Source organism: Mya arenaria, chromosome 8 (assembly GCF_026914265.1).
Source record: "Mya arenaria isolate MELC-2E11 chromosome 8, ASM2691426v1".
Classification (NCBI taxonomy): Eukaryota; Metazoa; Mollusca; class Bivalvia; order Myida; family Myidae; genus Mya; species Mya arenaria.
The window spans coordinates 48,240,830-48,252,156 of NC_069129.1; the positions used below are offsets into that span (position 1 = coordinate 48,240,830).

At 38.0% G+C, this 11,327-nt stretch overlaps 2 protein-coding genes across 2 annotated transcripts; both read right to left on the reverse strand.

Moving 5' to 3' along the window:
* Window positions 1-620: 620 nt before the first annotated feature.
* LOC128242911 (uncharacterized) lies at window positions 621-4,659 on the reverse strand. Its single transcript, XM_052960341.1, has 3 exons — window positions 4,595-4,659; window positions 3,412-4,315; window positions 621-2,124 (listed from the first exon to the last, which is right to left on the reverse strand). The coding sequence occupies exons 2-3, from the start codon at window positions 3,656-3,658 to the stop codon at window positions 1,412-1,414; spliced, it is 960 nt and encodes a 319-aa protein (XP_052816301.1). The 5' UTR covers window positions 3,659-4,315; window positions 4,595-4,659; the 3' UTR covers window positions 621-1,411.
* Window positions 4,660-5,940: 1,281 nt separating this feature from the next.
* LOC128244301 (protein qua-1-like) lies at window positions 5,941-6,408 on the reverse strand. Its single transcript, XM_052962317.1, has one exon. It carries the CDS (start codon window positions 6,406-6,408, stop codon window positions 5,941-5,943), a length of 468 nt encoding a protein of 155 aa, XP_052818277.1.
* Between the last annotated feature and the right edge of the window lie 4,919 nt (window positions 6,409-11,327).

Below are 11,327 nucleotides of genomic sequence, written 5' to 3' on the forward strand. Positions count from 1 at the left end.
TTCCCGTGCATATTGGCTAAATTCTGGCTCAACCCCGTCGTGACGCTATCACGACTTGAATTGTTTCTCAAATGCCATAAGTGACATGAGATGGAAGTGACTTCAGTTTGCAGTCAATCCAGACATAAGCAGACTTGAAGAAACAATTTGAGGTACATGAGTTCAGTGATTGAGCCGTAGCTATTTGCGCAGAGACCTCTTCGAAACACGGGGTCATCTTCCCAGGGTTGAACCAGTACCCGTTTCCCAATACGTATACCGAGCGCTTGGCAAGTGAGTTTCTGATAACATGTTTTATCGTTTTCCTGTTTGACGCCGCCGGTGTGTGAACCCCCGAATTACCGCACCCGAAGAGAACACTCCACCACTGAGCTATCGGGGCGGTGAAAATAATGTAAGTATATGGGTCATTTTGCGACACTTCTAGCTATTCTCGGAATATCCCATTGACACCTGCCATAATGAAGCTCTTATGAAATTAACCGCTGTGGAATATTAACCACTAATCAGATAAATTTAAATGATGGCCTTAACAGAAAAGAATTAATATTTGCGACAGGCCATTGCCTTTCTTTATTGATTATTGCTTAAAATAAATAATATACGTTTATTAAGACCAAATCACAAGTACATCTAAACATTAAGAACACAGAGTGATTCTTTAACATAAATACAGAGCCCAATCAGCTAACATATATTTACAGGATTTCTCAACCGACACTTCAAGATTTGTTTATACACATTTTTTATTTAAAATGTTTAAGTGAAATCTTTGGTTTAACTTATTTTCAGGACATGGTTAAATGAAGAAGTATTACATACAATTTAATAAAAAGTCAATATCACTTTTGTGTCTCAAGATACGTAAATACTCAAAAAATGTACATACATTTTATTAGATACCTTAAATTTGAAGGTATAAAATCATTTTATCATTTTTTCTATTCAAATTGAAGCTGGATTTACACTTGGAAATTTCCATTGAAAACATTGAAAACATCCTTTATAGTTATTTGAAAAAAATGTTATGATATTACTACAATATTTACACTAATTTGTTTTTCTATTTCTTGCTAAACATAACTGCAAAATACACTTAATATTTATTCGATATAATGTACATGTCATTTAATATAAATGGTTATTCATTTTGATAACACAAGGTTACAAAAAAAACAAATCAAAACCGCAAGCTGAAATTGTAAAAAAAATGTTTTTGCATTTACTTTTCAGTTGTTTAAAGATAATTTAATGCATGGTAATGTCTTCCTAAAAATAACAATCACGACTAAGGAAGAAACACTGTCAGTTTGCATTAAATATATTCAATGGGTCATTCCCGAACATCCCGACAACTATTGTACGTGTGTGGGGACAGAAGGACACAGAGTAGGGAAAGGTAAGTCCGTTCTTATTCCCCAGTATTTCCGCCATCTTGACGTCCCTCTCCGTCAGCAGCATCACGTTGTGGCCCACACACGAGCAGCTGACCCGGACCTACCGCCACCACGTACTTGGGATATTTGAGCTTCATGTCACTGTACTCTCGTAGGATCTTCCCGTCTAGAGACAGCTGGTGGACGTTGTGTGTAGTACAGTCAGACACGTACAGGGTCGGTGGTGTGGAAGCTGACACAGTCAGGTATAGTGGGAGTTGGAAAGCTTGTCTTCCATCCACTGTTTGAATGTTACTGGTAATAAGCCCATCCAATGTCATCACTTCAATACGCGGGTTTGATACGTAAGAAACGTATAGTCTATTGTTGTAGTATGTAATACAATAACAACCAGATGATACTTTAATTTCCTTTCCACGCGACAACTGCCCTTCTTTCGTAGACAGCAGTTGTATCATGGACTTATCCGGGAGAGTGACAGCAGCCTGGTCACCAGGAAGCGCACACACGTCCCAGGGCTGGACTGGCAGTTCGAGTCGGGACGTGACGGCGCGGGTGGTGGCGTCCACCAGTTTGGCACAGCTGTTACCTTGGTCAGTCAGAAGGAAGGGACCGGGAGACAGCAGAGCGAGGCCGGTAATAATGCAGGTTCCCTGGTCTTGTGGCGTTATGACGTTGATGTCTGCTTCATTCTTCCATGTCACAGTAGAGAGGTCAGGAACTGGAACTGAACACAATAATGGACTAGATTAATTTTTTTTCACTTTCGTCTTATAAACTTAAATGAGACTATGGTTTAAACTTTTTTTAAAAGGGTGCAGCTTCAATTTTAAGTGTTTTTTTCAATGAGAAAATTTAGATTAAACAAACAAGACACGGACACCCGGTAATAAATATAAATGATAAAGAGGTGTTTTTGGTTTTAGTGTAATATACAATAAAATTAACCGAGTGAGCACCAAAAGCTATATTTGACAAGTTGAGTTATAATCATTTTTATGTTCCCGTCTTAAGAACGCCTGCAAACAAATTCACTGTACAATTTTCCCAGTATATCTTACAAACACATTATTAACACGTCTTTTCTGTCAGTTTGATATTTTAGCCCAATTATTGTGACAAGATTTACCCCAGGGATAAAAAAGCGCAAACATGCATTTGTTTTCTTTCGGAGGCAAATTTGCCTTATGTCCCAGCGTGTGTTTCTATTTTGGGGGTCTTAATTCGAATATTCGACATAAAACAATAAAAGTAACGCATTGATATATAAAAAATCTGTCGAAATGTTTTGGCAAATTATTTATAACTTTTGTTTTTTATTGATTTTTTTTACTTTTCAAAATTGTCATATAAACTCGTCAAAAATTTACACCAAGGCCAAATGTGCATCCCGTTGATATGTTTGCCCCGGGTGCAAATGTTGGCCATAAAAGACACTGCACTTAAAATGGGCATTGCCATTACTTAGAGTCACCTTTTTAAAAAAGTCATAAAAGATAGTATTTCGAACAGAAAAATACATATAAATCAAAGTTATTTTTGTTTTAGATGGAAAAGGTCGGAGTGTTGTGAAAACCTTGAAATATATTTATATGACACTGTAAAAAATGTTGCTACAAATACGCTTATGTACAGTAAGCCCAATAACTATGGATTTTATGATAAATTCCAAGTTATACCGAATGGGAAAAACAGGCTGCGTTGGCATACGCTTCGAGGCCCATTTATGTTTGTTTACAGTGTACTTGCAGTGTACTTGCAACCAGGCGGGTTTACCGAATTGATTGCAGCAAAAACTTATTGATGATCAGTAATTTTGTATTAAAACGTTTTCATTTAGTTTAAGTTTAACTTCTGTGTCATAATTTAAGTAATTGCTTTGGCCATTATGAACAAGAACTCAATATAAGGACAATTATTGAGATATTATTTAGAATTTTAATCAAATAATTACAACGCTATCCTTTTTAGAGTCAAGTGATACTTAAACATGTAAAGTGATTTTTAAACATACTATTCTTTCGAAACTCCCCCGCAACGTCAAGTGTTCCAAGGCCCATTTTCGAACCCAGTAGCCGCTCTGTGTCAGCGTCCTTAGTAAACTGGTACTTCCGGGCGTTCATCCTATCAGCCATCTTCTCCATATTGTCAAAAATTCCCCGTAGCTCCTTCATGCCTCGCCTTGCCGTTACATACCGCTGGTTCACCGAGACGTCACCGGAAGTCACTTCCGTCCTCATGGCCTCAAGTCGGGTTTTCATCAACTCACAATCGGTCTTAAGTGCAGTCAGCGCGTTCTCATCCTCGGTCTTGACCTTCTCGATGTTGTCGAGCAACTCCTTCTCGCGCCGGTCCAGGTTTGTGTTTATTTCTGCACAGAACTTCCTCAGTTTATCTATCTCAACCTTAGACTGGTTTTCAACTTCACCAAAAATCTCCTTGACGTTACTAATAAGCCCGGATAAAAGATCTTCAGCTTGTTCAATTGATGGTTCCAGCTCTCTGAATTCTTTTCCAGTGACGAATTCTTTAGCCACATCAGCGATATAGTCAACTTTATAGCTTCGATGATCGAGTACGACACAATCACCACAGCCAAGGTCTCCGTGGGTCGGGCATTAAAACTTGATCATCTCCTTCGGGTGGTGGTTACAATAATCCGTGTCGGCGATAGATGATTTCTTCGTTGTCGGGTAGAAGAAGGGCATCCTATCTCTGGACAGCAAAATATGGTTCCTGGACATCTTCAATCTCTTATGGTATTCGACACAGGGAGCGCACATATACTCCTCGCAGGTCTGACAGAAGCCCTGAGCCACAGCGCGTTTACCGCCCTCTCCACACGGCTGGCAGTAGACAGTGGCGTCAGTGGAACCCTTGTCAAGGTCATGGTCACGCTTCTTTCCGGGTACCTCCATCTGTGTAAACGAACTATATGAATTACTTTTATAAACTTAGTGTTTCATTCAAATGAAAACACACAGATTCAGTACAATCAAGTAAAACACTGACCTTAAACAAAGATAAAATTTCTTGTCTATACGAATCATTTTCAAAACGAAAGTAGTGATCGATGTTCTAATTTAGAACAGCATTAGAGATCGTTCAAATGTGCTTTTTTATTATTTTTCCCTACACAATCTTGCTTTAAATGTCGGTCAAACACTTCTTAATAAAGAAATACAAACAATATTTACCTTTATTCTGTTGATCTTTTAAACCAGCAAGAAAGTAAATTCATTTCATCCACTGCGCATGTCCATAGATCACCTTTGTATCGATTCACGTTTAGGTTAAAACGTTTGTAAACATGCGATTTAAGATACTACATACTCAAGGTATTTACATCAAAATGACTCCGGATTTTATGGACCGATAATGATGTGAATAGGCAGAACCGAATAATAATAGTAATAATAATAATAATAATAATATTAATAATAATAATAATAATAATAATAATAATAATAATAATAATAATACTAATACTAATAATAATAATAATAATTATTATTATTATTATTATTAAAACGAAATTAGTGATCCCTTTGCCCATCCCTTTCCATTTGCCCATCCTTCTAACCCTCCCTGCCTCTCCCTTTGCCCAATTATTATTATAATTTCGTTATTATTTAATAATAATAATAAAAAAACTATAACACTGTCGAGTTAACTTCACGACGGACAGTAAAACAACCCTCTCCAATCTCAAAGTTCAACCTTTACGTATATTCCTTGTCTATTTCCACTGTAATAACCGCCTACCACTCTCCATATCCCTCCACTCCCAATTTCCACAGCCCTTTCCTTTTACCCTTCTCCCTCTTTTCTACCAATCCCTTTCCCCATCCCTCTCCCTTTTCCATCCCTCTTACTTTGCCCACCCCTCTCCTTTTCGTCAACCCCTAGCATTCCCCATCCCTCTCCCTTTTCCCATCCCTTTACCTTTCACCATCACTCTATCTTTCTCCATCCCTCTACCTTTCTACATCCCTCTACCTTTCTACATCCCTCTCCTTTTTCGCATCCCTCTCCTTTTTCGCATCCCTCTTTCTTTCCCCATCCCTCTCCATTTGCCCATCCTTCTAACCCCCCCCCCCTCCCTCTCCCTTTGCCCATTCCTTTTCCTTTCCAAATCCCATTCCCTTTCCCCGTCCCTCTCCTTTTCCTCACTTCTCTCCCTCTGCCCATTCCTATCCATTTCACCATTCCCTCGCTTTCCTCATCCATCTCCCTTCCCCCACCCTCGTCACTTTCCTTATCCCTCTCCCTTTGCCCATCCCTCAGCCTTTCCCCATCCCTCTCCTTTTGTCCATCCTTCTAACCTCCACCCTGCCTCTCCCTTGGCCCATTCCTCTCCCTTTCCCCATCCCCTCTCTTTTCTCATCCCTCTCCCTTTCCCCATCTGCACCCTCTCCTTATCCCTCTCCGATTTCCCATCCTCCTCCCTTTCCTAAGCCCTCCCCCTTTCCCCGTCCCTCTCCCTTTCCCAATCCATCTCCCTTTGTCCATTCCTATCCCTATCCCCATCCCCTCACTTTCCTCATCCCTCTCCCTTTCCCCCATCCTCCCCTTCCCCCATCCCTCTCCCTTTCCCCATCCCTCTCCCTTTCCCCATCCCTCCACTCCCCCCTTTGCCCATCCCTCTCCCTTTGCCCATCCCTCTCCCTTTGTCCATCCCTCTCCCTTTCCCCATCCCTCTCCCTTTCCCCATCCCTCCACTCCCCCTTTCCCCATCCCTCTCCCTTTCCCCATCCCTCTCCCTTTGTCCATCCCTCTCTCTTTCCCCCATCCATCGTCCTTCTCCCATCTCCCCTTTCCCCATCCCTCTCCCTTTCCCCATCCCCCCCCTTTCCCCATCCCCCATTTCCCCATCCCTCCCCTTTACCCAGACCCCCTTTTCCCCATCCCTATCCCTTTCCCCATCCCTCCCTTTCCCCATCCCCCCATTTCCCCATCCCTCTCCCTTTCCCCATCCCTCCCCTTTCCCCATCCCTCTCCCTTTGCCCATCCCTCTCCCCCATCCCCATCCCTCTCCCTTTGCCCATCCCTCCCCTTATTTCGTTACCCATTTAATAAAATGTTAGCAAGGCTCTTTAAATACTGCATAGTGTATGGCAATATGATTTGGGTTGCTGTGCATGAAACATAACACACAGTCACAAAGGTCTTATTTTTTACAGAATTATCTCAAAACAGCAAATAAGATTATACTGCAGATGGCATAGTTACATGTATATATCAAGCTTTATACAATTGTTTGTCATTATGTCTTCATAATCATGATAATTTATTCGAAAGTACTTTAAATATAGTGTGAACAATTAATGTATAGTATAGACATTTTGAATGCTTAAAAATGAAAGAATAGAGAAATGGTTGAAAGTTATCAAAATTACATTTATTTAACAATCAGCTGATTGAAATTACCAACAAGTAAGTGGGCAAAGTTAAGTATGGTACTTACACTCAATGCATATAAGAAATTCATTTGAGGATCCCAATGGTGTTCCTTTAAATATATTTTACCGTTTCAAAATAAACGGTTTGTCGTCTCTTATTTGTCGTTTGGCGTAGGAATATTGGCGGGAACGTGCGGGCTGTACGTGCAGGAATATTTAAGGTAGTTGGCGGCGTGGTTTCGTCACTCGATGCATTTTTATTGGCAGCATGAAAACGTTAGTGAAATATGTTTGGACCCGCCCACCCACCCGTTTTTATTATACATGTAGTAGGATATTAGTATTGTCAACGATGATTATCTCTACATACATGTGGCAGTTTTATCCGGAATTAACATATAGTTTTCTTGAGTAGACTGTATCAAGTTGTTATTATGTTATTTTTAAAAACATTTTCAAAAATAGTTTTGTTTCAGATGATTCAAGCGTCCCTGTTTGCGTGTGGTGTGCTTCGTTTATAACTTAATCTATCGTTTGAAAATCGTGTTTCGGGGAAACAGTTTCCTAAAGTTTTCACATTCGATAAAGCGGCATCCATGTGATGTGACTTCCATCTGTCACAGTTCAACTGGAATATTTATGCGAAAAACTACAGAAACAAGCTCATTACGACAGTAGCAAAACGTTTAAACATAAAACCGGTTTAATGGCACTGGGTAAACGCCAAAGAACTCCACAAACAGCACATTGCATACATACTACATATCAATCAACGCGCTGATAGCGCTGCATGAACAGGGTTTTATACGGGTTTTCACCATTATGATTCACGATCATATGTGTATTAATAAGGTGCTGATATGTAGCACAGTGAATCTAAGAGTCCCCGTGAAAAAAACCCCACAGGGGCCGCCCCAAGTTTATTGGAGCATGATGGTAAATGACAAATTGATATTTTATTGACAATAAAGTTAACGTCGCTGTGTAACCAGGCAAACCAGGAAGGAGAATGCAATCAATCCCAGCATAAGACTCCATCCTATGGTGTTACAATATGAGTAAGGCTTGCAATGGATTTATTAACCAGAGAAATAAAATAGAAATTGGTTGATCATCCAGGGTGAATTAAAAAAACGTTTCCGGTTGGTAATTAGATGTTGGCATACACAAAGACTATACTTATTATTAAATTGAAAACGATCCTTTTCTGGGCCACTGTTAAAATTTTAAATAGTATTTTAAAATGATATATACATTATTTATATAAAAATGGATTCTCAACCTGGAGGAACGATAAAATGATAATATGCTGGTGAATTATTGAAACAGCATAGAAACAAACTCCACGAAGCCTTCCTCCGCATAAAAGTGTGGGGTTTCGAAAATACAACAGATTAAAGAGAAATAGTGTCTTGATTAAAGTGATCAAAATTAAAATAATTGTTTTCAAACAATTGTTAATGAAACACCTAAAAAGTTATTAAATCCGTGATATTTTCTCATATATTTACACCAAACCAGCAAAGAAATATAATTCAATTCATTTCAATGAAATGCCATTTTCGAAAAAAAAAAATACATCCGTCTATACGTACACTATACAAAGTATATAAAATAAATTAAACAAAATTAGTCTTGGAAAATCATAAATTTCTAAACCTATTTTTTTCCTTCTTTGTCTATATGGTCAGCAACTCTCTTTTATTTCTATATCGTCAGCTAACTCACCAGCACTATAGTACGTGCCTGAGATCATTGTGTCAAGTGACGGAATGAAGCGCTTTGAGTGGATAGTAATTCTTTGTTGACGTTTCGATGTGCATTTATTTTTAGGCGCAGGGATACTACTTAAATATAATCTTTATCTAAGTTCAACAAATTAAATGATTAAAATAGATATTGCGTTATGATTGCTTCTTGCTTTGTCAAATCTAGCTCGATTATTAGAAACATAGATTGCAATTTATATAGTCCGCATTTTCTTAAACTATATTTTTGGTGGTAAAGAGGCAGACGACACTTGTTACTATTAATGGGCATTTTATGTTGTGAGTGTCGAGTTTGTGGCTACACTGAACAGGGTTGAACAACCCTGTTCAAAAACAAGGTATGTTTATCAAGGATACGACTTTTTCAATTGATCTGTATATTTGCTGCCAATAACAAGCCATTCACCTAATGTACTTAATTAATGCGTGTTGTTCTTTTGTAATGTGAAGTAGCCTGTGATGTCTAGTTTTGTCTGTGGTGTCCGGTATATTGTTAAAATTCACAACTGTGTAGAAGTCTAGCTTATGTTGTCTAGGATATATTGACTATTTTGATAAGGAAAAGAAATGTTTTACTCACGCAATACGCAATAAATATATATGATAAAGGGACTCGCTGATGTTAAGTAAAATGCACTTTTTATGTCGAAATAAAGTGCAGCGAATCATTAAGATTGTAAAAACTAAAATTGCATACCAATGGAACCATTCAAACAAATGTTGATAAATGCTTACATAGTATTGTCTTTGAAGAGCACGATTTTAGATAGCATTAGAAAAACGCTTTTAAACAAAAGGATTATAGGTCAAATAATTGTTCGGATATTGTAAGAGTCCTTGTGGTCGAGCGGTTATGTTGTCAGTTATCTATTTATTTTCTTTTGACTGTACCAGCGTAGGTTCGCTCCCTTCTTAATCCATTTTATTATACTTAAGTTGAAATTTTTTTCTGCAACTTCGGTATCAAAGAGTAACATAATTATAATATTATTGTTGTCAGGTGCCTACCCGTAAAAATATGGTCCAAACACTTGCGCGAGTCCCTTTAAGGCATCAAGAACTCGGCCTTTTAACGGATTCACCTTATTTGTAACGTCATGCCCACTGTTTAAGGTAGTAATACTTAAGATATCATGTTCGAAATAATAGCCGTTAAAAATAAAAAATATATATACTTGTATAATTATAAGTGTATAATTGTACGATATATATAGATGTTCCTACTAAAATAACATTCCATAAACAGATATATACAGAATAACCATACCCTCTGTCCGCAGTATAGGTTTCTATGTCACGAATTAAATACGGAATTATTATAACTAACCTTGTTACGAGCCATATGCGGAATTATCATGCCTTCTGTCAGCATTATATCTTACCTTGTCATGAGCTATATGCTGAATTATCATGCCCTCTGTCAGCGTTATATCTTACCTTGTCATGAGCTATATGCTGAATTATCATGCCTTCTGTCAGAGTTATATCTTACCTTGTCATGAGCTATATGCTGAATTATCATGCCTTCTGTCAGCGTTATATCTTACCTTGCCATGAGCTATATGCGGAATTATCATGACTTCTGTCAGAATTATAGCTTACCTAGTCACGAGCCATTTGCGGAATTTTCATGCCTTCTTTCAGCGTTATATCTTACCAAGTCACGAGCCATATGCGGAATTATCATGCCTTATGTCAGCATTGAAGCTTGCCTTGTCATGATCTGTATGCAGAATTATCCTGACTTCTGTCGCCATAATAACTTACTTTGTCATGAGCCATTTGCGGAATAATCATGCCTTCTGTCAGTATTATAGATTCCTTATCACGAACTTTATGCGGAATTATCATTCTGGTGATCTGTATGCAAATTTATCATGCCTTCTGTCAGCATTGAAGCTTACCTTGTCATGATCTGTATGCAGAATTATCATGACTTCTGTCGCCATTATAGCTTACCTTGCCACGAGCCATATGCGGACACATCATGCCTTCTTTCAGCATTACAGCTTACCTTGTCACGGGATAAATGCAAGATTAGCATGCCTTCTGTCAGCATAAGACTTTACCTTATCACGAGCCAAATGTGGAACGATCATATCTGCTGAACGCATATACTAGTTGCTTACACTGTCACGGTGTACATGTTAACATATCATGCCTTTTGTACGCATATCGCTTACCTTATCACAGCGCTCGTCTATGCAGCCATATTAAAGTGACACTCTTATTCAAAATCAATATATACACATGTATAACAAACATCAATTTTGACTGATAAACCTTTAACTACTCACTAAATTGTGCATTTATGGAAAATATTAATTACTTATAACAATATTGTTACCGTGTATTTAATAGCAGAGAGCGCAAAGACATTAAATGATTTGTGAATGCTAAAAGATTTACTGTGGTCTACTATGGTCTGATAAGGTAGAAATACCGTGTTTTATGCTCATTTCATTCAAATTTATCTCGGTATCCTTCATAAAAACCATTATTTTCGACATTTCTTCATCCATTTTAGAATATTAAAATAATATTATTAATTATGGTTAATCTTATTTGGGAGTAAGAGTGCATCTTTTACATCTTAGCGTTTCAATATTAAAGGAACACTATTATACATGAGGTAATCTTTATAATTGATGGTTTTATCCACCAAAAATAATGAGAATAATTCTTGAACAAAGTAAACTCAAATATTGGTATATAATTTAACATATCACGACATTTTAAGGGCTCCCGCTTGGCTCGAA